At 51.7% G+C, this 26,692-nt stretch overlaps 2 protein-coding genes across 3 annotated transcripts in view; both read right to left on the minus strand.

Moving 5' to 3' along the window:
• PSMD1 (proteasome 26S subunit, non-ATPase 1) overlaps positions 1-4,906 on the minus strand; it is a gene marked incomplete at both ends in the record, with an annotated part of 94,576 nt that extends 89,670 nt beyond the window's left edge. For both annotated transcript variants that reach the window (XM_080690009.1, XM_080690008.1), the window contains 2 exons: positions 569-612; positions 4,891-4,906. In XM_080690009.1, coding sequence (XP_080546135.1) covers positions 569-612; positions 4,891-4,906 — 60 coding nt within the window. The remainder of the gene's footprint in view (positions 1-568; positions 613-4,890) is intronic.
• Positions 4,907-15,577: 10,671 nt separating this feature from the next.
• On the minus strand, positions 15,578-22,310 carry LOC308259142 (uncharacterized protein C2orf72; the record flags this gene model as incomplete). The annotated part of the gene is made up of 3 exons (XM_080689936.1): positions 15,578-15,717; positions 18,256-18,366; positions 21,638-22,310. The coding sequence occupies 3 exons, from the start codon at positions 22,308-22,310 to the stop codon at positions 15,578-15,580; spliced, it is 924 nt and encodes a 307-aa protein (XP_080546062.1).
• Between the last annotated feature and the right edge of the window lie 4,382 nt (positions 22,311-26,692).

Below are 26,692 nucleotides of genomic sequence, written 5' to 3' on the forward strand. Positions count from 1 at the left end.
AAGTTTCTAACAAGTCAATGACCAAATGCTCAGTAATAATTCATTAAATATTTTAATCTACAGTAAATACAAAAATTTACCAAGTAACATACTTTTTACTGAGTTTACAAATTTCCTTTCTGTTTTCAATCATAAAGCACCAGACTAACCACACAATGTCATTTCCACATAATGACCATTTTCTTTGAGTACAGGAGACTGAATCCAGGTTGCTAATTTAGATGTAAATGAATGGAAGTGTCTAGACCCACTTGAAGTACATTCTAAATTTTAATTAAATGGAAATAATTTTAAACATGGGATACAGAAGAAACACTTTTTGTGCTTCCTGCTGAAAACCTGGTGGGTTATTCAAATGTTATCTTAAGGTTTATTTGTGTTAGTTTTGGTCAAATCAAGGAAAGGCAATTACTAGTTCCAATACTGTCCTCTTCGGCTAAATTTCAGTGACTGGCTATAGGCTGTGTAGGATGGCCACTTCAACTGACAGAAGATACCAGAAACCACAAAATTAAAAAAGCTTCACAGAATTCATAGTAAGCCTAGTGACTTTTTTTTAAACTCATACCTTAAGTTGTGGTTCTTCTTCATCCAGAAGAGAAATAATCCCAGCTATAAAATAAAAGGCATACCATGATTATGATCCTCACTCAGACACAAATGACTATTTGGTCAAAAACAAATGGCACTTAGGGTTAAAGCTCAGTAATAAGGGTTTCCTGTGATTCTTATATTCACTACTGTTTGAGAACCGCTGGCCTCCTTTACTGACCCAAATTAGAAACTTTCTTCCTCAAAATAAACCAACAATTATAAAATTATTTAGGAGAGCTGGGTATGGTGGCACATGCTTGTAATCCCAGCACTTGGGAGGCTGAGCCAGGAGGATTGCGGTTCGCAGCCAACCTCAGCTAATACTTAGGCCCTTTGCAACTCAGAGAGACCGTTTCAAAATATAGAATAAAAAATGGGGCTGGGGGTGTAGCTTGGAGGTAGAATGACCCTGGGTTCCATCCCCAGTACTGCAAAAAAAAAAAAATTAAAAATAAAAGTATTAAGAGGCATATTTAGCCATCAGCTCAACAGAGTAATACATTTCAACTATTTTCCAACCCCTTTTCTATCGCAAGTAGCTGAGATGTCACTACATGGTGAGCAGTCTTACTCGTTCTGAATTCTATCCCAAGTCAGTGTCCCCAAGGCATTAGCACTAATGATGGAGATAGCCTGCCTTTCCAGGAGAAGGACTGTGAAATGCAAGCGTATGTCAAGGGGATCACTGGAGAAAAAATGTGAGAGTGTGTCCTTACACAACAGGAACACCAAACTTTCTCAAATATGCTTTTCATCTAAGTCCTAATATCATTCTGTAACACTCAGTTGAATTGATTTGGTTCAGAAGTTTCAAAGAGAGGTTTAGTTAGGAGATGTAGCCATTTCTAACTGATAAGCCTACGTTTGCCAAACAGCTTCAGTAGTCCTTAGGGAGCCATAAGAGAGGATATAGAATCAAGAGAGCAAAGCTGGGGAATACTACTATCCCAAAAGCATGAACGCACAAAGAACTTGAGACTCTACATAGCGTGGCATGCCCAGACAGAAACACTGAACAGAGAGCATGAAGAGGAGACAGGTTAAAATGCAGTCAGTGGGAAGAGAGAAAGAGAAAAAAGGAAAAAGAAAACAAGGGCAAACTAACCATGTGGACCGGATGACAGAGCAGGATGAGCCTGTGTAGCGCAGGCCAGGTGTGGTAACACGCCTGTAATACCAGCTACTCAGGAGGCTGAGGCAGGAGGATCAAAGCTGGAGACCGGCTGGGGCCAAACAATCTTGAAATATACAAAAATGGCTGGGAACGGAGCTAAGTGGTGGAATGCTTGTCTAACATGTGTTGTGGCCCTGGGTTTAATCCCCAGCAGAACGAATGAATGAACACACACACACACACACACACACACACACACACACACACACAAAAACTTCTATGTCCTTAAAGAAACTCAGTAGAAACTGTCTTAAATTACTGAATCAATTTATAGGAATATTGGAATATTATTTCGCAATCTTGAGTCATGTTCCAGAAGACACAACCTAAAAATTGAAAATGGATGTTTCTGGAGGTTAGGAAGGAAAAGAAAGGTAGTTGACTATTGTTTTAAAGATTTCCGCCGGTTGTGGTGGCGCACGCTTGTAATCCCAGCATTCGGGAGGCTGAGACCAGAGGATCACAGTTCGTGGACAGCCTCAGCTGCTTAGTGAGGCCCTCCGCAACTTAGCGAGACCCTGTTTCAAAATAAAGAATAAAAAATAGGGCAGGGGGTATAGCTCAGAGGTCAAATGCCTCTGGGTTCCATCTCCAGACCCGCAAAAAAAAAAAAAAAAAAAAAAAAAAAAAAAAAAGATTTCCAAGGCTGAGAGTGGTGGCGCATGCTTGTAATCCCCGATCTTGGGAGGCGGAGACAGGAGGATCGCGCAGGTTCGAAGCCAGCCTCAGCTGAGTGAGGCTCTCAGCAACTCAGTGAGACCCTGTTTTCAAATAAAGTATAAAATAGGTCTGGGAGTGTAGACCAGAGGTAGAAAAGCCCCTGGGTTTCACTCTCACAGTACCACAAAAAAAATTTTTTAATGAAGAAAAAAAAAAAGATTTTCAGCACGATTTCCCCTGTATGTGCCTGTATTATATTATATCCAACCCACTCGCTGGGCACGGTGGCGCACGCTTGTAATCCCCGCGCTTGGGAGGTGGAGACAGGAGGATTGCGCAGGTTTGAAGCCAGCCACCCTGGCTTAAGAGACCCTGTTTCCAAATAAAAAAGTATAAAAATAGGTCTGGGAGGGTAGCCCAGAGGTAGAAGGGCTTCCAGGAATCCCAGTACCACCAAAATAAATAAATAAATAAAATCCCATCCACTCAATCTCACCTCTCTCCCACCCCAGTAAGCACCTCTCACTCTCTACTCCCTTTCATAGTCAAACCTCTTGGAAACAAAACACTGACGAGTCTACGCTGACCTCTTATTCACTACTGTTTTTGGTGACTAGCAGAAGCCTAGTGGAAAAACGAATGAATGAACTGACATAGCCGACGCTGACACTGGCCTGTTTAGTGCTGGGCCAGATCCTAAACCAACATTAGCCAGAGAGCAAGAAACAAAGTTTCAAAAAGTTTGGAGCAGAAGCTGATAAGTACTCTAATAAATTTAACAAATGACAGCAATAAATATGTGCTCTATTATCATCATAGAATCTTAGGGTAGGGCCTCGAAAATCATTGGTCCTGCTACTGTTAAGGGGTTTGAATTCTATTATATTCCCATCAAATGCATTTTCCAACTTACTTGAAAAACTCAAGGGACTGATTTATGTATTTAGTTGATTGATTTCTCCATTTAAGACATACTTTTGAACTTCTGCCATACACTCAGCAGTGTTCTAAGAACTGTGAAAACAGTAAGTTTCCTGCCCCAAATCCTACCAGGTCAAGGTAATTAGACAAGTAAATAAGGTAATTACTGAATTGTGATGGAGAAAGATACCAGCTAGGTAGAAGAGAGTCAGTGTGTTTTAATAAAGTGGCCAGCTGAAACTACCATTTGAATTAAGACTAAAGATTGAGAAGCTAAGAAAAAAAACAAGAGAATGTTCTAGAAAGGAAATAGGCTGTGTTAGGACCCTTAGAGAGGAGAGAAAATGAACAAAAAGGCCAGTGTGCCTAGGTTTAGGGTGAGTAAGAATACTACCAGAGTGAGGAAGAGTACTACAAGATGAAGCAGGAATCTGCTCACATAGGTATCTGGTCAAGAGTTTGGATTTTATTCTAAACACAATGGAAGCAATGGGGAAATTTAAGGAATATGTGATTAAAGTTTTAAAAAGAAAGCAGACAAGAATGGACTTAACAGGGTAGTTGCCTTAAGGCAGTCTTAAGGTGGACATAGCAACCCAGGCAAGCGCGAAAGGTTTGGACCAGTTGAGAAGAACCGGTGGTAATGGATGGATCTGAAAATTAATCTTCCAGTCATTTGTATCCTTTGAGGACAAAAGTCTAATTCAAGACACAGGTGACAGCCCTTTTAGTGTTTCAAAATAACTCTTACGTCTCCCAGCATCTCCAGTTTCCTTAGCCCATCTTCATAAAAATATAGTTTTGAGTTCTCTGCCATACGGAATACTATGTTCAGATCACCAAACTGCTTACAAGAAAATACTTGTGGGACAAGGGCAGAGTAAAAGAGAACAAGAAAGGCTATGCAGGCGGGCAAGGGGTACAGGGGAGGGTGCCAAGGCCACGGACAGCTACGAGCCCATCAGCCTGGGGTGGCTTCTTAAAAATCGCCACTTAAAACTTGATCTCTGTGGCTCAGCCCATTTCAAACACCACCACATCCGTCTACTTATGCCACGGTATAAGTCTGTGGGATCTTCTGGGCACAGGCCCGAGCTCTTTCTGGCGTATAAAAGCCTAAACTCCTAATCTAAATAAAGGTAAACTGGCTGTCTTCGTGTCCTCACCGAACACGAGAGTTCCCTCGGTGCTGAACTGACCCCTTGGAGTGGACCAAGGACCCACCGCACCCTAACTTGGAGTCCCCGCTAAGCGGGCGCGTCTCGGGGGGTCGTGGCCAGCGCGATGGCCGGGAGCATGGGTCCGGGTCCGGAGCCGGCGGGCGGCGGGAAGCCCGGCGGCCCGGGCAGCGCGGGGGTGTGGCCGGAGGGCGCCCGGCACCGGCCGCCCGGGGTCGTCCCTCGCCGAGGGCCCCGCGGGGCCGCAGCCGCCCCCAGCCCCGGGCAGCGCAGGCCGGCGGGCGCCCAGTCACTGGCCCTGACTCAGCTAAAAGCCGGCGCGGCGGCCGCTCCTCCTCGGGGCGCCGTCCGGCTCGCACTCACCGGCCGAGGTGATCATGGCTGCGCCCCGCACTCGCCCGTCCGCTCGCTCGCCGGCCCAACCGCGCCGTGGATCTGTCAGTCCCGGGCCCGCTCGCTCGCCGCGCCTCCAGGCTCCCCGGCTGCGCTGCTCAGTCACTCGCTGCCCAGGCCGCCGGCTCGCTCCGGGCTCAGGACCCCGGCCGCCCCGGGGCTGCCCGCCGCGCCGCCTGCCGCCCGGCGCGAATCCTCCCCCGGCCGGTGTCGCCCGCGGGGCCGCCGCCGCTCCATCCCGCGATAAAGACTACAAAAAAGGGCCGCTGTTTTCTCTATAGCCCTCTGGAGGTCTCAGCTATTGCGCGCGGAGGACATGGTCTGCACTTGACATCAGGCGGCATCATGGCCACCCCAGCAAAGAAAGGACCTCAATATCACCCGCCATTGCTGAGAGAAAGGGTGCTAGGGAAGGTGTGCGCGGTGAGCACAGCGCCATCTGCTGTATAGGAAGTCTCACTGCAGAAGCTCCCACCCACCCACCCTAGATTGGGAGTTAGGGGTATGGCAGAGTGTTTTTTTTAGAAAAGTGACTTTTTTTTTTTTTTTTTTTTTTTTTTTTTTTTTTTTAGCCTAGTGTGGTGGCGCAAGCTTGTCATCCCAGTACTTCGGAGGCTGAGACTGGAGGATCGCACTTCGTGGACAGCCTCGGCTACTTAGTGAGGCCTTTTGCAACTCACTAAGACCCTATTTCAAAATAAATAATAATAAAAAAATAGGGCTTGGGGTGTAGGTCGGGGGTAGAATGCCCCAGAGTTCCATCCCCAGTACCGAAAAAAAAAAAAAAAATAGTGACTTTTGTGTTCGTGGTACTGAGAATTGAACCCAAGGCTCTGAGCTACACAGCCCTGTTTTATTTTTTAGTTGCAGAGGGCCATGCTAGTTGCTGAGGCTGAGCATAAACCTCCGATTTGCTTGTCTCAGCCTCCAAAGTACTGGGACAGGGGTGTGCCACCACACCCAGCTGACTTTCCATTTTTTAAACAAAGTCAGCCTTCAAAGGAAAGCCTCACCCAAGGGCTTTATTACCATAATGAATGCATAAATACCTATTATCAAGAACAATGAAGATTTTTATTTTCCTTCAGAATAGTTAATACTGTACATTTACATGTTTCAAAATTCAAAGTATAGGAACTGGGCACCTAGCTCAATGGCGGACCGCTTTCCTAACACTCACAAGGTCATAGTTACCATTCTCAACACCATATCAAAACAAGACAAAAATATTTGAAATCAAGCCAGGCGTGGTGGTACTTGCCTATAATCCCAGTACTTGGGAGGCTGAGACAAAAAGATCACAGTTTCAAAGCCAGCCTTAGGAACCTAGGGAGACCCTGTTTCCAAATAAAAAGTAAAATAGGGCTGGGGGCTTAGCTCAGAGGTAGAATATCCCTGGTTCAATCTCCAGCACCACAGAAAAATAAGACAAAACAAAAAACCAGAGAAGGGCCTATTTGCCTCATCTGCTCTGGGAGGAAAAGGCATTCTGTATGGGAAGACGATCGCGTTGTCTTATCCATGGCTTGGATGCTGTGCTTGAAACACCACAACCTCATCTGAGCCTCCCATAAGCCTCTGGCCGACAACACCAGGCTCCTCCCCACTCGCTGTCCTCCTGGCCTGGGGTTTTTCCTCTCTACTCCATCTGTGCTCCTAACCAGGGTAGTCCTCACAACTCAGCTCTGACCACTCTGCTTCTTAGAACGCTCAGTCCCCATTCCGGGCCCATCTCCTGCTTCTCTCTTGTGTTTCTGTCCACAGGCTTCTTATCCCCTCATTCTCCCTGAGAGAGGACAGTGCCTTCCATTGCTAGGAACAAGGCAGGGGCTCTTGACATAGACCCCCACAGCCCTGCGCTCTTTCTCCTGAGCGCCAGACTGACATTCGGTGCCTCCCGGCACTGAGGAGACGTCTGGATGATTCACAGGCTCCTTCAACTCAACAGCCTCAGAGCTGCATATGCTAGAAGACTCACCCTGCATGTGTCTCCTGCCTGGATGAAGGACATTTATCAACTACTGAATCAGAAACCTGGGCGTGCCCTTGACTCTCTTCTTCTCTCCCACCCAATCAACACCCGATCGATCATGTCCCCTGAATCTCTCACAACAGCCACCTGCATCTGCATTCCATTACCCAATCATTCTCTCTGCTTTTCTTTCCTGGTCGCCACAGCTCCCAAGAGCCTTGACTTCCTGCTTATCATAAAGTTTCCAGTTCATTCTTCACAGCCAACCCAAACCACGTAAGACCAGGACCTTCAACTCTGGGACTTTTAGCATCTTTATGTCCCACTATTCTGGCCTGCCTGGTGACACTGCAGCCATCCTGCGGTCCTGCAGCTCCCAGAGTGGCCATGTGGCCACGTGCCTTGTCTTGAACCTTGGTACCTGTTCTTCCCTCTGAGTTCAAGGCTGTCTCCCTTATACCCCTGCTTAACACTTTTTTTTTTTTTTTTTTTTGGCAGTACTAGGGATGGAACCCAGGGGCATTCTACTACCTCTGAACCACACCCCCAGCCCTACTTTTATTTTTTATTTTTTGGTGGTACTGGGGTTCCTGGAAACCCTTCTACCTCTGGGCTACCCTCCCAGACCTATTCTATATATTTTTTATTTGGAAACAGGGTCTCTTAAGCCAGCAAGACTGGCTTCGAACCTGCGTAATCCTCCTGTCTCTGCCTCCCAAGTGCGGGGATTACAAGCATGCGCCACCACCCCCGCTCCCCATCCCTATTTTTATACTTTATTTTGAAACAGGGTCTCACTGAGTTGCGGAGGGCCTCACTATGTAGCTGAGGCTGTCTGCAAACCGCGATCCTCCAGTCTCAGCCTCCCGAATGCTGGGATTACAAGCGTGCGCCATCATGCCCAGCATAACACTTGTCCTGAAGCCTGGTTGAGTGGTACTGAAGGAATGCAGGAAGAAGAATCTAAGATATTGACAATACTAGTATAGGGAATCTACTAGAAATAAGAAAGCAGGATATTAGAATTAAAATAGGACCCTTGTAGAAGTAAGAGAGTAACAAAAACATGTGAGAGTACTGTGAGGAAACATTCCCCTCTCCTGATAAAATTAAAATGTGAAGAATTAACCTAGAATAAAACTGTGAGTCTCTGCTTCGGTAACCCCACTTGCCAATATAAAGTACAACTTATAAGTTCCTGCTTATGATAACTGCCTGAGTTTTGGCTTCTGTGAAACTGCTTGCTTATATCCCAGCTACCTTAATGTTAAAAGTTGTTTTATTTTAAAACCTAAGTTACTGTTAGAAATTATTTTAAGGATATTACTAAAGTTTGAAACATTTTAAAATAGTATAAAGTAGTTTAGAGAGTGAAGCTATATGAAGCTACTTTTCTTGGAAGTGAGTTCCAAGCCCGCTATAAACCTTATCTAAAGAAGACACCTGGTATTCAAGGGCCGAGCTGAAGGTTACCATAGTAACCGAGCATGAAAGAGAAAGTCACTCCTTGGCGGGCAGTGACGTAGAAAGGCTGTCCTTTAAGACTATTTGCTGTGATTCAAGTGTGTGTGTGCTTTCTTTTGAAATTATTGGTTATACTTGTTTACCTTTTTATCTGATTGGTTGTATCCTACAATTTGGCGGGCTGTGACGTGTGTAGCCACCCCTTCAGGGGCTATAAATATAGAGCCTGAAGTGTGCTAGGGGTCGAGCTCCGACCACTTTCCTTGCTGTCTACTGAGGCTGAACGCTAGCTCGGCCAGAGGCTCCCTCTGGTAGCTGCTGGGCAATTCCTCTACTGACAGTCAAGCTAGTGAAGGAGTCTCGACCACTGGCGTGCCAGTAAGAGCTGCAGCACTATAAACTCTGCTTGTGAGTTGCAACCTTGGTGTGTCCTTCGTTATTTGGGTAAGGGGGTGACTCTCGGACCCTAACAGTACCTTCTCCAGGAAACATTCCCTGACCTTCCCTACCACATGCTCCCTTCAGATATAACCTCACATAGCTGTAATTACATCTTGCCCCGTAACAGTGGAACTTGAGGGAAGACCACCTCTATTCTTCTCAGTATTTCCTAGGAAGCTGAGTGTGGTGGTGCACGCTTGTAATCCCAGCATTCAGAGACTGAGACAGGAGGATCACAGTTTGCGGACAGCTTCAGCTACTTAGTGAGGCCCTCTGCAACTCAGTGATACCCTGTTTCAAAATGAAGAATAAAAAATAGGGCTGGGGGTGTAGGCACATAGCAAATACTCAACAAATGTTTACCGGATAAACAACAGTTAGTTGTTGGTTCTACAAGCCCTGCCTTCTCCAAGGTTCTCAAATGTGCTTTACTTATTTGGGGGATGTAGTGAAATCACTGATTTTTTTTTCTTTTTTTTTTTTTTTTTTTCAGTGCTGCAAGTTGGACCCAGGGGCACTCTACTACTCGGCTACATCCTGAGCCTTTTCCATTTTTATTTACATCATCATCATCACCATCATTATCATTATTATTATTATTTGGTACTGATAATTGAACCCAGGGACACTCTAGCTCTGAGCTACATGCCCAGCCCCTTTTTATTTTGAAACAAGTTCTCATTAGATCGCTGGGGGTCTTGCTAAATTGCTGAGGCTATCCTCAAAACCTGTGATCCTCCTATCTTAGCCCCCCAAGTACTGAGATTACAGGTGTGCCCTTCTGCTCTGGGCTTCAGAGAAAGAATTCGTGCAGCGTGCTCTGTTCAGAAACAATGATCTCCTTCCAAATTCAGCAGCACCATAAACCATCCCAAAGCCCAGCCCAGGTCAGCTTGGCTCCACCCAGGGATGGTTAGGGCGAGGCCTGGAAATCGTCCTGCAGCGCCCACTGGTGGTCGCAGTGATCCCAGAAAGCAGAGGATTTCGGAGCTGGGAGCCAGGGCTCTCCTGCCTCCCTGTGCCCAGCCTGTGTGCATTTACCTCTCCCCGTGGCCTGACTCCTGGCCTGTTTGGTGATCTTGTTTGCTCTCTGGAGCTGCAGGTGCTGGACTAACCGGGGGACAGAGGCGAATGGGAGACCACTCTGGTCAAGGAGCATGGGGCTGGTAGTGCCACCCTGGCCGCTGGTCCTGCAGCCAGCAGTACACCTGGACAGTAGGCAGTCAGGGTAGTCTTGAATTATGGTACTGATCCAGGCTCCAAGAAGACCTCCTTAACCAGTCAGAAAGAGAAGTTTCCTGGACTACAAGACAGAAAGCCAGTTTCTGCAACCAGGAATCAAAATGAGTGTCCAGTCACAAGGACTGAGCTAAGCACCTAATTTCTTTAATCTTACACAGAGCAGGACGGCACAAGCCCCACTTAAGACTTAAATCCTGGCTCCTTCCTGAGAGTCTGAACTCTGCGTATGAAGGAACTGGCAGTCCTGGGTCTGCATTCGGGTCAGAAGCTCTAGTTGGGGCTAAGGAACAGGGAGGAGGGCAGACAGGGCCATGGTGCTTGGCAAAGCCACAGCCCGCAGCAGCCCATGGCCCAGCCCTACTCGGGACCTGACCCCACACCCTCTTCTCACTCCCTCTCTATAGGGGATTCCTGGCACCCTGTACACCATGGCCGGGCCCAGTGGGGCCCTCTGTGCCTCTGCTCCCAGTGGGAGTCCTAAGCAGAGGACTACCTGGGGCCTCGGGCTCAGGGGTCCCAGGCACCTGTGAGGGACCCTGATCGTCTGCCCTGCCCCCAACTCCAAGTGGCAGGCCACCCTGGCCAGGTTCCACCTCTGTCCCAATCCTTGGTCCACTGACACACAAAAGCAGGTCAGAGGGATTATGCGGCCTTTGGTACAAACAGCCAGCTTCCTCCACCCTCTGTGCTGGCGTTTGCCGTGCAAACAGGACAAAGTCCGAGCCTCCTGGCCATCAGCGCATGCCTAGCAGGCCCACTGCTGCGCTTCAGAGGGAAGACTGCTTTCAGGTTGGCAGTGCTGTCTATAATCTCCATGGTGAGGTCTGGTTCATGGTGCTAGCGGGGGCAAGGGCTGTTTGTCACAGGTCTTGACCCCTTTGCAGGATTGCCTAAGTTTCTGGTTCAACAACTGAAGGAACCCCTCTTAGAGACAGACACTTAAGAGAAACTGTGACATGAATATTACAAAGGTCCCTCTAAGACTCAGTCAAAGCTGGCTTAGCTCTGGTTCAACATGGGTTTGCGCACACACAAATATCATCGTAGACCAAACTGAATGTCACCTTTAAAAAATCTCCTCTAAAATTCTGACTTAGCCAGGTGTGGTGGCGCATGCTTGCAATTCCCAGCACTTGGGAGGCTGAGACAGGAGGATCACACAGGTTGGAAGCCAGCCTCAGCTACTTAGTGAGGCTCTCAGCAACTTAGTGAGACCCTGTTTCCAAATAAAATAGAAAATAGGTCTGGGAGTGTACCCTGGGGGTAGAAAGCCCCTGGATTCCACCCCTAGTACCACAAAAATAAATAAATATTGACTTAGCCAGGCATGGTGGCACACGCTTGTAATCCCAGCATTCAGGAGGCTGAGACAGGAGGATTGTAGTTCGAGGACAGCCTCAGCTAATTAGTGAGGCCCTTTGCAACTCAGTGAGACCCTGTTTCAAAATAAAGAGTTAAAAATAAAATAAAATAAAAAAGCTGGGCATGGTGGTGCACACTTGTAATCCCCGCAACTTGGGAGGCTGAGACAGGAGGATCGCACAGGTTCGAAGCCAGCCTCAGCTACTTAGTGAGGCTCTCAGCAACTTAGTGAGACCCTGTTTCCAAATAAAATATAAAATAGGTCTGGGAGTATAGCACAGAAGTAGAAAACCTCTGGGTTCTACCCCCAGTACCACCAATAAGTAAATAAATAAATAAAATACTGACTTTCCAGTCAGATATTGTGGTACACACCTGTGATCCCAGTACTTGGGAGGCTGAGACAGGAGGATCTAGTCCCAGCAACTTAGTGAGGCCCTGCCTAAAAATAAAAAAATGTCTGGGGCTGTAGCCCAGAGGTAGAATGCCCATGTGTTCAATCTCTCTCTCTCTCTATATATATATATATATAAAAGCCGGGCATGGTGGCGCATGCTTGTAATCCCAGCATTCGGGAGGATGGGAGGATTGCGTTTCGCAGACAGCCTCAGCTACTTAGTGAGGCCCTCTGCAACTCAGTGAGACCCTTTTTCAAGATAAAGAATAAAAAATAGGGAAGGGGGTGTAGCTCGGAGGTCAAATGCCCCTGGGTTCTATCCCCAAACTTGCAAAAAAAAAAAAAAAAAAAAGAAAAGAAAAGAAAAAAACTCTATATCAAAAAAGGAAAAAAGAAAAAAAAGAAAGAAAAAGTTTACTCCTTCCCAGCTTATGTATTTTCTAATTATAGCCAGGAGCGCCGTGGAGCTGTGGCCAAGGCTGGGGAACCTGAGGCCACGGACTGTTCCAGAGACTTGGCCACTGGCTCAGATTCCTTGCTCTTAGGGCCCTGGAACGAACCCACCGTGAGTGTGAAAATGACCTTGATGACACGCCAGTGAGGTACTGTTTGGTTTTATTAGATAGAAGAAATTATCCACCCAAGTGAGAAGCAGCCAGCCCTCGCTACATTAGAGATTAGTACCAGAAACCCCGGGCTGTGGTCTGGCCAGGGGCACCCCCCTGATGGCTCCTGGGAACCACTGACCTATTTCAGGGTCTCCAGCCTCCCACAGGCCCTGTTCTGGCTCTCAGGCCTTCTTAAAGTCCTCGGGAAGAGATCTACCGCCAAGATCGGCTCGGGTAGCACCCAACTCTGCCTGCTAGGAAGCAGCCCTGTGCCCGTCCTGACGCACATCTGCAGGTGGCAGCTGGGTGGATCCTGCCCTGTTTTATCAGTTGGGAGGCAGAACCCAAATTCCAGTAAACAAAGACCTCTTCTCTTCAACTGTACAAAAAAAAAAATACTGAAGGAGATGAGAATACAACATGTAAATCACCCTTAGACCAGAGACTGCAAACTCAGATGCTGGCCTGGCTCAGCACCAGGCCGGGGGCACGTGATGAACTGCAGTGGGGGATGGGATGGGTCAGGAGGGTGGGGAGGGGCTCCAAGTGGGGAAAGGGGGGTGGACCACAGCAAACCAGAGGGTGGCCCCTGCCCACCTCCACCCAGAAAACTAGGTTTTTGTGTGTGTGTAATCTCCCAAGCTTCAAATGATTTTCAAACCTTATAACTTCCCGCCTTAGAGAAATTCCTACTTAACACAAGCCCCCCACCCCAGCACCAAATAATAAAATTGCAACTCAGTTATTATAAAGAAATCAGTAGAAAGCCAGGCGTGGTGGCACACACTTGTAATCCCAGTACTTGGGAGGCTGAGACAAGAGGATCACAGGTTCGAAGCCAGCCTTAGCTATTTAGTGAGGCCCTCTGCAACTTAGTGAGACCCTGTTTCAAAATAAAAAATAAAAAATAGGGCTGAGGGTATAGCTCAGAGATAGAATGCTCCTGGGGTCAATTTCCAGTATTGCCAAAAAAAAAAAAAAAAAAAAAGAAAGAAACCAATAGAGAAATAAGAAAATTATAGCAGCTTCAAAAATACTAGTCTCCCTAATAAAAAAACAAAATTGGTAAAATCAGTGAATCAAAATTCTTCAAGAGCCGGGCGTGGTGGCGCAGGCTTGTAACCCCAGCACTTGGGAGGCTGAGACAGGAGGATCAGGGTTCGTGGACAGCCTCAGCTACTTATCGAGGCCCTTTGCAACTCAGTGAGACCCTATTTCAAAATAAAGAATAAAAAAAATAGGGCTGTGGGTGTAGCTTAGAGGTAGAATGCCCCTGGGTTCCATCCCCAATCCTGAAGAAAAAAAAAAGTTCTTCGAGTTCATGCTTGTGTATGTTTCTGTGAAGGGCACCAGTTGGGTCTACCTACTGAGGAGACATCTCTGCATTCTTAAAATGATGTCTGAAGCCGGGCGTGGTGGGGCACGCTTGTAATCCCTGCGCTTAGGAGGCTGAGACAGGAGGATCACGCAGGTTCGAAGCCAGCCTCAGCTACTTAGTGAGGCTCTCAGCAACTTAGTGAGACCCTGTTTCCAAATAAAATATTAAATAGGTCTGGGAGTGCAGCCCAGAGATAGAAAAGCCTCTGGGTTCCACCCCCCGTACGACACACAGACACAAAGACACACACGATGTCTGCTGTCACTGACCCCAAGTAAGACACTGTCTTGCTCCACCTCCCACTAACCCTATGAGAATAAGATTAGGCTCCCTAACAGAGAGGAAGTGGAGGCACAGACAGGGAGGCCGGAGGGTCCTCCCTTAACCCTACAGAGCCCCCCAGCCGGAGGTTTCCGGTCTCGCGTTGGCGCCGTCACAGAGCGGCCGGGGTAACAGCTGCACAGTGCATGGCACGCGGCAGGCGCCAGGCCAAGGGACACACATCGTGCCTCTGCGGCTTCTCCACTCCCACCACGGGCCCCAGAGCTGCCCGCTCCTGGAAGACCCAATTTCTCCAGCGGCAGGTAAGAAAGACAAGCAGGTGAGGCCGAGTTGACTCTGTGGATGAACAGAGGGCCTTGCCAGCCCGCAGGGATGGTGTCCACCCCATCCCTCTGTCCGACTCACACAGGAAAGGATTCTAGAACCTCTGGGCTGTCTGTCTGACTAGGATAGGAGCTGAGGCCTGGAGCAGGTCCTCTGCCTCAGCACCCCACCGTCCATGCCTGGCTTGCCTTCTGCTGGGTGCTGGGGCAGCTGCATAATTCTTATCTTCAAGGGACCCGGCACAGAAAGTCACTGCCAACACGAGGGTGGGGGGAGGGAGAGGGAGAGGAGAGAGAAAGAGGGGGGGGGAGAGAGAGAGAGAAAGAGAGAGAGAGAGAGGAGAAAAAAAAAGAGGGGGGAGAGAGAAAGAGAGAGAGAGAGAGAGGAGAGAGGAGAGAGGAGAGAGGAGAGAGGAGAGAGGAGAGAGGAGGGAGAGGGAGAGAGAAGCCCTTTCTTCCCACAGGCATGAGCGGCTGTTTCTGTCCTGGCCCGCGACACATGGACCATCTTGGCTCTGGCCCACCAGCCCCTAGGGCAACAGTGTGGCCTTTATTTTGGTTTATTCTGGGAGCCAAGGTCCCAGGGAGCCTGACCTTTTCTGACAGGACTCTCCCTAGAACTTGTAGGGGAGAGGGACTGGCTCCTGACATACTCAAAGGCATCACAGCCGGCACCTTGAGTACCAATTCCTTGCTGTTGGACAGACTGTCCCTCACATGGAGGGGTGCCCACTAAATGTCAGGGGTGTCCCCCAGTCAGTGACCCTTGTCCCCAGACACACAGCTTGGCGGCCTGGCTCCTGGTATACTTCGTACACTTGGGAAACAAAAGTCCCAGAGACAGTGACATGTTCAAGGTCACACCCCAGGTCTGGTGACTTGAGGTCCAGGGCTCGTGGCCGGCAGAGCCTCGGCAGGGAGCCACCTGTCGCCCTGGCATAGAGAGAAGGCACACAGAGGAAGTGACCTCACTGTGATCGCAGGCCCCGGGGCACAGGTTGTCCTAGGACCCGCCTGTCTTAACAAGTCCTGCTGCCTGGCGGGGGTGCTGAGTGTGGCAGCCCTCCCACAGGGGGTCTTCATCATGGTCACCACCAGCTGACGGCGACGTGGAGACAAGGGGGCGCATTGAGAAGGGCCAGGCCCCAGTCTGTAGGTGAGAGCCAGGATAGCCCAAGGGTCCAGCCTTCATCTCGCATCTCTAGTGGGCTCAGGGGGGGTGTGAACGACTCCATCGTGGGCTTTGGGCCCATGTCCGTGGTCTTCACAGTCTCCGTTGGGAAATATGGCCGTCAGTGCCAGCTCCTCCTCTGAGTCCTGGAGGGTCTCTGGAATACAGAAGGCATGGCCCAGTCAGATCGAGTTCATGAGTCAGTAAGCAAGAGCTGAAAGAGAGGAAGTCAGCTCCAGTAAGTATTGACTTTAAAAGCCAAACAAGCCGTGCGTGGTGGCACACACTTGTAATCCCAGCATTTGGGAGGCTGAGACAGGAGGATCGCGGTTCATGGACAGCCTCAGCTACTTAGTGAGGCCCTTTGCAACTCAGTGAGACCCTATTCCCAAATAAAGAATAAAAAATAGGGCTGGGGGTATAGCGTACAGATAGAATGTCCCTGGGTTCCATCTCCAGTACCGCAAAAAAAAAAAAAAAAAAAAAGAATCTCACAGGTTATGTTTACAGGTACAGTGGAGTAGTGGGGACTGAACCAAGGAGGAGCTGCCATTGAGCTACATTCCTGGCCTGTTTTATTATTTTTTTATTTTGAAACAGGATCTCACTAAGTCACTGTGTGCTGGCCTCGAATCTTGATACTTTTGTCTCAGCTTCCCAGGTACTGGGATTATAGGTGTATGCCAGCACACCTGGCTAAATATTAAAATTTATTATTATTATTATTAGTAGTAGTAGTAGTAGTACTGGGGGTGGAACCCAGAGGCTCTTCTATCTCTGGGCTATACTCCCAGACCTATTTTATATTTTATTTGGAAACAGGGTCTCACTAAGTTGCTGAGAGCCTCATTAAGTAGCTGAGGCTGGCTTCGAACCTGTGCGATCCTCCTGTCTCAGCCTTCCAAGCGCGGGGATTACAAGCGTGCGCCACCACGCCCGGCTTTAAATATTAAAATTTAAATAGCACAAGGAAAGAGAGAAGAAAAGCAGATAGTCAAATGGAATGATTGACCCCAAAATATTGACTGTAGTTGCTGCTGATGGATGGAATTGAGTGATTTTAAGTGTTTTTTTTGTGTATTTTTTGTGGTACTGGGGATTGTACCAAGAAGCATTCTACCTCTGAGCTACACTTCCAGCCCTATTTTATTATTTTGAAGCAGGCTCTCATGAAGTTGCAGGGGGCCTAGTCACTAAGTTGCTGGGGCTGGCCTCAAACCTGTGATCCTCCTGTCTCAGCCTCTCAAGTACTGGGGTTACAAGTGTGTACCACCATGCCTGGCTGTTTTCCTTTTCTTTTCTTTCCTTTCCTTTCCTTTCCTTTTTCTTTTTCTTTGCAGTCCTGGGAATGAAATCCAGGGGCATTCTACCTCCAAGCTACTATTTTTTTTCTTTATTTGAAACAGAGTCTCACTGAGTTGCAAAGTGCTTCACTAAGTAGCTGAGGCTGTCCACGAACCATGATCCTCCTGTCTCAGTCTCCCAAATGCTGGGATTACAAGCATGTGCCACCATACCTAGCTCTTTTAAAATATTTTTTGAGCTTTCAACTGTGATAGGCAAAATTCTAAAACAGTCCCAAATTGTGGCTCCTCAAGGGAACTGCCCCTGTATAGCCCCTCTTTGGGTGTGGGTGGGCTCTGAGTATACAGTGGGAAAGTCACTGTGGAGTGGGATGCCTTATATGACAACGGGATGGCTTGTCACCTCCGTGATTAAGTTATGTGAGACTCCCCTCTTAGACTGGAGACCAAAGGCATACCTGTTGATACCAGGGCCGGAACGCCTGCCCGGCCTCTTGGAGCTGAGGACAGCCCTAGTGACAGCCAGCAAGAAGTCAGGGACCTAATCAATGTGTGTGGTTTTAGGCCAGTAAGTTTGTGACAATTTTTTATGGAGCAATAGAAGGCTGATATATTAACTAGTGGCTGTTTTCCACATAAGGGACACAATGAAAGTTGACTTTAAACCACTGCCCGTGGTCTTTCCCATCGCCCTCTCCCTCGTCCCCACTGATCAGCTGATGAGTGCACCCTGGAAAAGGTTCCGGGTGGGTTCCCACCTCTCCAGCCCCACACTGCCCCTTTGGGTCAGACCACCCCATGTACCTCCTGCGGCTCCAGCGGTCCCTTCCAGCTGGGCTCTGCCTCTGGTCTTTCTGTCTCTGCTGTCCAGCCACCTCTCTAGACACACCCTTCTTCTTAATGTCCCTGCTCACAAGTTACCGGTGGCCTCTACCCCTGAGGATGTCCAGGGTCCCTGATTTGTCCCAACTCCCTCTCCACCTCCATGGCTCCTTCTGCCCCTGGGCACTCTTGAGCGCTGTCCCTTTTCTGAGCATGACACCTGCCGTCAAGCCTTCACTAGGGATTCTCACACTCCAAACTTTCCCAGGTCCACCTGGCTCAAATGTCACTTCTCCAAGACTCGCCTTGGGTCATCAGGACAGACGGACTGTGTTTGGCCCCATCTTCCCCACCATGCCTGCGGCCACACCTGCTTTACAGATCTCCTCAGGTCTCCTACACCAGGTGGAGACTTTTGGGCCAAGGCCCTGCCTGAAGGAGGCTGAGTGCAGGCTCCTGGCGCTGCTCCCCAGACCGCACGGGGAGGGGATGTTGGTCTATTCTGTCCTCAAGGCCCTGCATCTGTCCGCTCGCCCAGCCCTTGGGGCCCAGGAGATGGAAGCACTCACCCTGAGCTGGGCCTCGAGAACAGGTGGCATCTGGGTCCTTCCTCTGGCTCCAGGAACCCCAGGAAAAACAGGCCAGCAGTCCTACGAGGCCAGGTCTCTCCCAGGTGCCTTCTGCCAGAAAGAACACAAAGCCCGAAGGCCCAGGTCAGCTGGTTCCTGCTTCACGAGACTGGGAGACTTTCTGCCCTGCAGGCCAAGAGCCTGAACTGTCAACTGCCCTAGGTCAACGTCTGACTACCTCACCCCATCCTCAGGAGCCCTGCATAGGGGTGCCATGCTGGGGAAACCAGAGCAACTACATAACCATGTGAAATTTGTAACCACATATATACAATTACAATTTGAAATGATGCTGATTCTAGTTGTCTTTTAAGATTACAGTATCACCCCAGTTATCTGAAGATCCCCTGAGATCCCAAGTATCTGGAACAAAGTCTACAAGAGCTATGTTAAAAAAAAAAAAAAAAAAAAGACTTGGAGCTGGGTGTGGTGGCACATGCCCATAATCCCAGTGACTCTGGAGGCTGCGACAGGAGGATCAGTTCAAGGCCAGCCTGCTGGGCAACTTGGTGAAACCTTGTCTCAAAATAAAAAATAAGAGCCGGGTGTGGTGGCACATGCTTATAATCCCAGTGTAATCCCAGCATTCGGGAGGCTGAGACCGGAGGATCACGATTCCCGGCCAGCCTCAGCTACTTAGTGAGGCCCTCCGCAATTTAGGGAGATCCTGTTTCAAAATAAAGAATAAAAAATAGGGCCAAGGGTGTAGCTCACAGGTCGAATGCCCCTGGGTTCCATCCCCAGATCTGCAATAAATAAATAAATAATTTAAGAAAAATAGGAAGGGCTGGGAGTGTAGCTCAGTGGTAGAAAAATATGCTCCTGGGTTCAATCCACAGTACAACAGAAAAGAAAGAAAGAAAGGACACAGGCTGGAGGTAGAGAAGGTGCAGCACCTGCTTGCTATTATGGAGACACTGTAAACAAATAACAACCAAAAAAACAAAACAAACAAAAAAAGTCTGGAAGTATAAACATTAAAAAGAAACTCCCCAAAACAAAAAATTCTTTATTTTGAAACAGGGTCTCACTGAGTTGCAGAGGGCCTCACTAAGTAGCTGAGGCTGGCCCTGAATCCGGATCCTCCTGTCTCGGCCTCCCGAATGCTGGGATTACAAGTGTGCTCCGCCACGCCCGGCTCCATGGTTTTTTTTTTTTTTTTGTTGTTGTTGTTTTGTTTTGTTTTTGGTGGTACTGGGGTTTCTGGAAGCCCTTCTACCTCCGGGCTACACTCCCAGACCCATTTTATTTTTGGAAACAGGGTCTCTTATGCCAGCGTGGCTGGCTTCAAACCTGAGCGATCCTCCTGTCTCTGCCTCCCAAGTGTGGGGATTATAAGCGTGCGTCACCATGCTGGGCTCCATGGGTTTTTATAAATGCAGAAAAGAGTTTAACTTTGCCTTTGCAGTGTCAGGTTTTCAAAAGTGTTTACTTAAAGGGATGTGAGGCCTTGTTTACCAGGTCTGCATGCCAGGCAAGGTGTTGAGAAATGGACCGCAAGGGGTGTTAAAAGTGTCAAGGGAGCAGCGACAAAACCCATGAGGTAAGCGTTAGCGAGCAGAAGGGCAAAGGGTGCTGGGATTTCACTAGTGAACTTGCAAACCGGAGTGGGGAGGCAGCCAGGAAGGCTTCCTGGAAGAGAAAGACTAAGACTAGTTTTTTGGTTTTTTTGGTTTTTTTGGTGGCACTGGGGTTCCTGGAAGCCCTTCTACCTCCGGGCTACACTCCCAGACCTATTTTTTATATTTTTATTTGGAAACAGGGTCTCTTAAGACAGCACAGCTGGCTTCGAACCTGTGAGATCCGCCTGTCTCCACCTCCCAAACGCGGGGATTACAAGCATGTGCCACCACGCATGGCTAGTGTTTTTTGTTGTTTTTTTTTTGTACTGGGGATGGAACCCAGGGCATTGTACCTCTGAGCTACACCCCCAGCCTTATGTTTTTAGTCGTTTTATTTTTGAAACAGGGTCTCTGAGTTGTGAAGAGCCTCGCTAAATAGCTGAGGTTGGCTGTAAACCATGATCCTCCAGCCTCTGCCTCCCAAATGCTGGGATTACAAGCATCTGCGACCACGCTTTGAAGAGAGAGATGAGATTGGCAGGGTGAAGGGGAGGAAGAAAAGGCTTTTCAAGCTCAGGGCAACAGCCTTGGCTACAAACACTTAGGAGGCCAGAGTAAGCTTTACAAGGCGGCCAAGAAACTGAAGGCTAAGAGAATTTTCTAGGCACCAGCTCATTAGTTTAGGAAATCCATGCGACTCCCGTCCTTTCCCCTAGGGGGCCAGGTGAGTCAAGGGGCTGGTAAAGCCACCAGACCTTGCTCCACACCGGCATGTCCTTGCCTTCGGGATGTTGCTGGTGAAGTTTCAAATGCATTCTCAGCCTCAATAGAAAGGGGTTGCAGCCTGGGCAAGGAATATTAGGGCAGACTCCAGGTGAGCGGCCACCCTTGAAGGCAGGCCCGGCTGGCAGGTGGGCTGGCGATTTTTTAACATCATAGGTTAAAACCCCTCTTCCCATATGCCTGGCGTCTCCCAGGGGCAGGAAGCACACACAGCCACTGCTTCTTTATTAACACCATAGGAAGAGGCTGCAAGGTCCTGGACGGCTACCCGCTGAGTGATGCCACGCCCAGCTATACCTAACGTCCACAGAGTTCCTGTAAAACCTTGGGCACCAGGACAGAGGAGATTCTGACCCTTCTGCGAAAGGCAGCAGTCCCCAGGCTGGGGGAAACCCTCACCCCCTTCTACACTTTAAGAGCAGGCGGAGGGAAGAGGCGCCTTGGCACACCTGGGGGAGGCAGGAAGCCAGGGTGGTGGGTGCACAACCTGGGTGGGAAACGGAAAATTCTCTTCTCAGTCCCGGGCAGCCCCCCATCCCCCGTCAGGTCCCTAGCGCCTATGTCTTGCCTTCTACCTGTGATCCCAAGTATTTCCCCACTGCGACCTGGAAGCTGCAGGCTCCCCGCCCCGTGCACGTGGCACAACGCCCAAACTTTACATCTTAAGGCTTCCCGTTCTCTTCCCCTCGCCCATCCTCCCAACTCCCAGAGGTCGGCCCTGCCCAGTTCAACCCTCCTCCCCTCCCCCTCCCCCTCTTTGCACGCCCCTCGGCTTCTAGGCCCCCGCATCCCTCCTGCACTCGGCTCTTCCCGGGACAGACTCGACCCCAGCCCAGGGCCCGCGCCCCTTTAGCTGCGGGGCGGCCTGGAGCTAGGCACCTCCCCGCCTTGGGCCTCAGTTTCCTTGGGTGCACACGGAGGGGTCCAACTTGGGGAGCGTCCCAGCCGCAGCCCGCCCGCCGGCCCCGCGGTCTCACCTGGTCGCCCGGGCCCCGCGGCTCGCAGGGCCCTGCAGGCGGCCTCCTGGACGTCCAGGCTGGAGGCCGGGCGGCCGGGGCAGTAGGCGGCCGCCTGCACCGGGCCCCCCGCCTGGCGGCCGAACACCGCGCGCAGCAGCGCCTCCAGGCGCCGCAGCCCCGCCGCCGCCGCGTCCTCCGAGCCGGCCTCGTCCACCAGCACCCCGACCAGCGCCCCGGCCCGCCGCCGGCCGCGCACGTCCCGCAGCATCTCCCGCAGGCGGCGCCGCGGCTCCCGGGCGGCCAGCGACCCGGCGCGGCACAGCACGAAGACCAGCGGCGAGCGGAGGGCGCGCGCGGGGCCCCGCGCCCCCGGGGCCCCCGGAGACCCCGGAGACCCCCGCGCCCCCGGGGACCCCGGAGCACCCCGCGCCCCCGGGGACCCCGGAGCACCCCGCGCCCCCGGAGACCCCGGAGACCCCCGCGCCCCCGGCCCTGCGCTCTCCGCCACCTTGCCCGCGCCCGGCTCCGGCGGGAACACCGCCCGGGCGAAGTCCCGCAGCAGCGCGCGGCTCTGCTCCCGCTCCCACAGCTCGCCCACCAGCAGCACCTGCCCGCGGCCCCCCGCCGCCTCCACCAGCGCAGGGAAGGGCGCCCGGGCCGGGGCCGCCGGCGCCTCCAGCTCGCGCGCCATGCTCCGCGCCGCCCGCAGCTCCGCGGCCGGCCTCCCGGGGCGGGCGCCCGCGCCAGGACACGCCCCCGGCCAGGCCCCGACCCCCCAGCGCCAGGACACGCCCCCGGCTAGCCCCCGACCCCCCCACCCCGAGCCAGGACACGCCCCCGGCCAGGCCCCGACCCCCCCACCCCGAGCCAGGACACGCCCCCGGCCAGGCCCCGACCCCCCAGCGCCAGGACACGCCCCCGGCTAGCCCCCTAACCCCCCCACCCCGCGCCAGGACACGCCCCCGGCTAGCCCTCGACCCCCCCCCCCCCGAGCCAGGACACGCCCCCGGCCAGGCCCCGACCCCCCAGCGCCAGGACACGCCCCCGGCTAGCCCCCTAACCCCCCCACCCCGCGCCAGGACACGCCCCCGGCTAGCCCCCGACCCCCCCCACCCCGAGCCAGGACACGCCCCCGGCCAGGACCCGACCCCCCAGCGCCAGGACACGCCCCCGGCTAGCCCCCTAACCCCCCACCCCGAGCCAGGACACGCCCCCGGCCAGGACCCGACCCCCCAGCGCCAGGACACGCCCCCGGCTAGCCCCCTAACCCCCCACCCCGAGCCAGGACATGCTCCCGGCCAGCCCCCGACACGCCCCCGGCCCCGGAACACGCCCTCAGTCAGGCACCTATCCCTAACCCCCCATCCAGGACACGCCCCCGGCCAGCTCCGAACCCCCCCCCCCCGCCCCGCTCCAGGACACAGTCCCGGACAGACCCCGACCCCTACTCACCCAGCCAGGACACGCCCCCGGCCAGGCCCCGACCCCTCAGCGCCAAGACACGCCCCGGCTATCCCCCTAACTCCCCCACCCCGAGCCAGGACACGCCCCCGGGCAGCCCCCGACACCCCCCCCCCGTGCCGGGACACGCCTCCGGCCAGGCCCCGACCCCCTATCCCCCTAGCCAGGACACGCCCCTGGCCAATCCCCGAACCCCCCCCACCGCTCGCCAAACACGCCCCCGGCCACTCCCCGACCCCCCAGCGCCTGGACACGCCCCCGGCTAGCCCCCGAACTCCCCCCTCCCCGCACCAGGACACGCCCCCAGCCAGTCCCGGACCCCCTTCCCACCCCCCTACCCCCACCCCCACCCTCCGGCGCCCGCACAGGGCTCCGGCCAGCCCCCGACCCCCCTCCCCGCGCCAGGACACTGCCCCGGCCCTCCGCCGGCCCTCCCCATTCGCGCCAGGACACGCCCCGGCCCCCAACCCGGAGTCAGGACACGCCCCCGGTCAGCCTCCGACCCCCGGCGCCCAGCTGGCCAAGCCCTCTTCGACCCCAGGGCAGACTGTGGGAAACCAAGTCAGATGTTCATGCACCGGTTAGCCATCCATTCAAAAACAAAAACAAAAACAAACAAACAAAAACTACTGAACACCTACTCCTGCAGGCTCTGGGCAGCCCAGGGTGGAGGAAGACGACGCCCAGAAGTAAGACGGTTCTGGACTTGGGAGCAGATATTTATTGCTGGTTTGGGGGCAGGGCTGGCTAGCCCGAGTCGAGGTGGAACGTGGAGAGCCGGGAGGGAGGCGAGGGGCAAGAGGGGGGCCGGGGAGACTTCGGCCACCCAGCTCTCCCCCGGGGCGTCAACGCTGACCGGGAACAGACCGAGGGCCCACTGTTTCCACGAATAGTTTTTGGGCTTGGGGCACCGCCCGAGGCGCTGTCGGGTGCGAGCCAGGAAGGCTGGAGTTGCCAGTGGGCTGAGTCTGGGAGCTGGGGTGGGTCGGTGGGAGCCCACGGGGCTCTCTTCAGCCGGGGACAGCCGGCCAGGTCGGCGCGCTCCCTTTCATTCTAAGAGTCTAGGTAGCTGTCGTTAGAGCATTCCACGATGTAATGCTTTGTTACCTGTGCGGTGGTGACTCTGGCCACGTGTGGCTCTTACTGAGCTCTTAAAATTGACCCAGTGCAACAGAGGAACTCACTTTTACACGATACTTGATTTCGATTAAATTTAAATAGCGTGTGTGGCTAGTGCCTGAGGCTTTTTATTTCCTCGGGCTATTACACAGTAATAGACCAAAAGGCCTTTGTGTAGAGCTTGTTAATACCCAGCTCTGTTTGTCGCTGTAATGGAAAAACCCATAATCCTCCCTTCTAGTAGCCCTGTCCCAGCCCTCTATAATTATGCTAAAATATCTCCCCAGGAGGGTTTCTTGTGTATTCTCTCTCTCTCTCTCTCTCTCTCTCTCTCTCTCTCTCTCTCTCTCTCTCTCTCTCTCTCTCTCTCTCTCTCCCCTCTCTCTCCCTCTCTCCCTCTCTCTCCCAGAGATGGAAACCAGGGGTATTCTACCTACCTTCAAGCTGCACCCCCAGCCCTATTTTTTATTCTTTATTTTGAAACAGGTCTTACTAAGTTGAGGAGGACCTCACCAAGTACCTGAAGCTGGCTGCAAACCTGCCATCTCTGTGAAGCACAGCCCCAGGTGTCTAGGGGTCTGGCAGTTATTTTAATGAGCATTTGGAGGAATGGCCCCACATGTTTCCTGGGGCCCTCCTTAATGTGACTTCTTTCTTTGGGGTTCATTTGGGAGGGTGCCCCCATGCTCAAAGCAGAGATCAGGGGCTGGTGGGGAAAGCCCCAGGTTTGCAGTGAGACCTCCAGTGCTGGAATCAGGGTAGAGTTCCAGCCCCAGCTGTCACTCGACCAGTATTTATGGGGCACCGGTGTCCAAGGCTGGGGAGATAGTTGTGCACCAGCAGGTTTCTACCTCCATCTAGCTTCCTTTCTAGTAGGGGCTGGGGAAGAGAAGAAAGCAAATAAACACACAGCTTCTGATGGTGATTGGTGTTAAGAGAAAATAATGCAGGCCTGGCAAGATGGTAATAGCCTTGAGGGGGTGGCCGCTTCCTGTTCATGCAACCTGCTGGTACCACAGAAGGAAGAGAGATGTGAATGAGGACTCTTAGAAACTAATGTAAAACCATGAGGAACCCCCGCACATCCGCCACCCCAGTGCTCAGGGAGGCGGACAGGCTGGGCAAGCTCCTTACACTTGCCGCTGGTGGGGCTCAATGTCCACTCCCACCTCCACCGTGGCCCTGGGAATCAGAAAATAGCCCTGCCAGCTGGAGATGGCAAATCAGGCTGGGCTTAGAAGCGTATAGAGCAACGAGGCCTGGCCGTCCCCTGTCACTTTATGGGTCAGGAACTCATGGATTCCAACTGTAGGATCCAACCCAAAAAATGAACAGCGACCAGGAAGGAGGCCAGAATTCCCTGGGAGGAGCTTCTCCCGTGATAGGAGCATGGCACACGGGGAGTGGCCAGGTCCACGCTGAAATGCCAGAGGCCAGCCGGGCGTGGTGGCGCATGCTTGTAATCTCAGTACTTGGGAGGCTGAGATAGGAGGATCGCAGGTTCACGACCAGCCTCAGCTACTTAGTGAGGCCCTCTGCAACTTAGTAAGATCCGGTTTAAAAAAAAAGAATAAAAAAAAAAAAGGACTGGGGGTGTAGCTTGGTGGTAGAAAGCCACTGGGTTCAACCTCCAGTACTGAAAAAAAAAAAAAAAGAAAGAAAGAAAGAAAGAAAAAGAAATGCCAGAGGCAATGCCCACTGCTCCCATATTCCTTGAGCTCCCCAGGAGGAACAACACGGCGCCGTGTATGCCGTGGTTTCTTCCAGGTGTGCCTGCTGCCAGCCAAGGTGGCTGACATCCTGGGAACCACAAGCTCAATGGGAAAAGTTTTAGGTTTCTGGAAAATATTTTTAAAAAGCGGATTTAAAGATGTGTGAAGGCCGGGCGTGGTGGGCACCCTTGTAATCCCAGCATTCGGGAGGCTGAGACAGGAGGATCATGTTTCACAGACAGCCTCAGCTACTTAGTGAGGCCCTTTGCGTTTCAAAATAAAGAATAAAAAATAGGGCAGGGGTTGTAGCTCGGAGGTCAAATGCCCCTGGGTTCCATCTTCAGACTCATTAAAAAAAAAAAGATATATGAATTAGAGCTGGGCATGGTGGCGCACGCTTGTGATCCCCGCGCTTGGGAGGCGGAGACAGGAGGATCCCACAGGTTCAAAGCCAGCCTTAGTTACTTAGTGAGGCTCTCAGCAAGTTAGTGAGACCCTGTTTCCAAATAAAGTATAAAATAGATCTGGGAGTGTAGCCTGGAGGTAGAAAAAACCTTTGGGTTCCACCCTCAGCAACACACATGCACACACGCGCGCACACACACACACACACACACACACACATGATGTGTGAATTAAGTTTTTTCTTGGCTACTAATAACACAGACTCTAACAGTGGCATAAACACAAGAAAAGATTGTTTTTCTCTCTTTTGGCCATTTGATGGTGGACAGTTTATGGTTGGTATAGTAGACCTGTCTCACTAGGTCTTTGAAGACTC

Source organism: Muscardinus avellanarius (assembly GCF_963383645.1).
Source record: "Muscardinus avellanarius genome assembly, chromosome: 2".
NCBI classification, from domain to species: Eukaryota; Metazoa; Chordata; class Mammalia; order Rodentia; family Gliridae; genus Muscardinus; species Muscardinus avellanarius.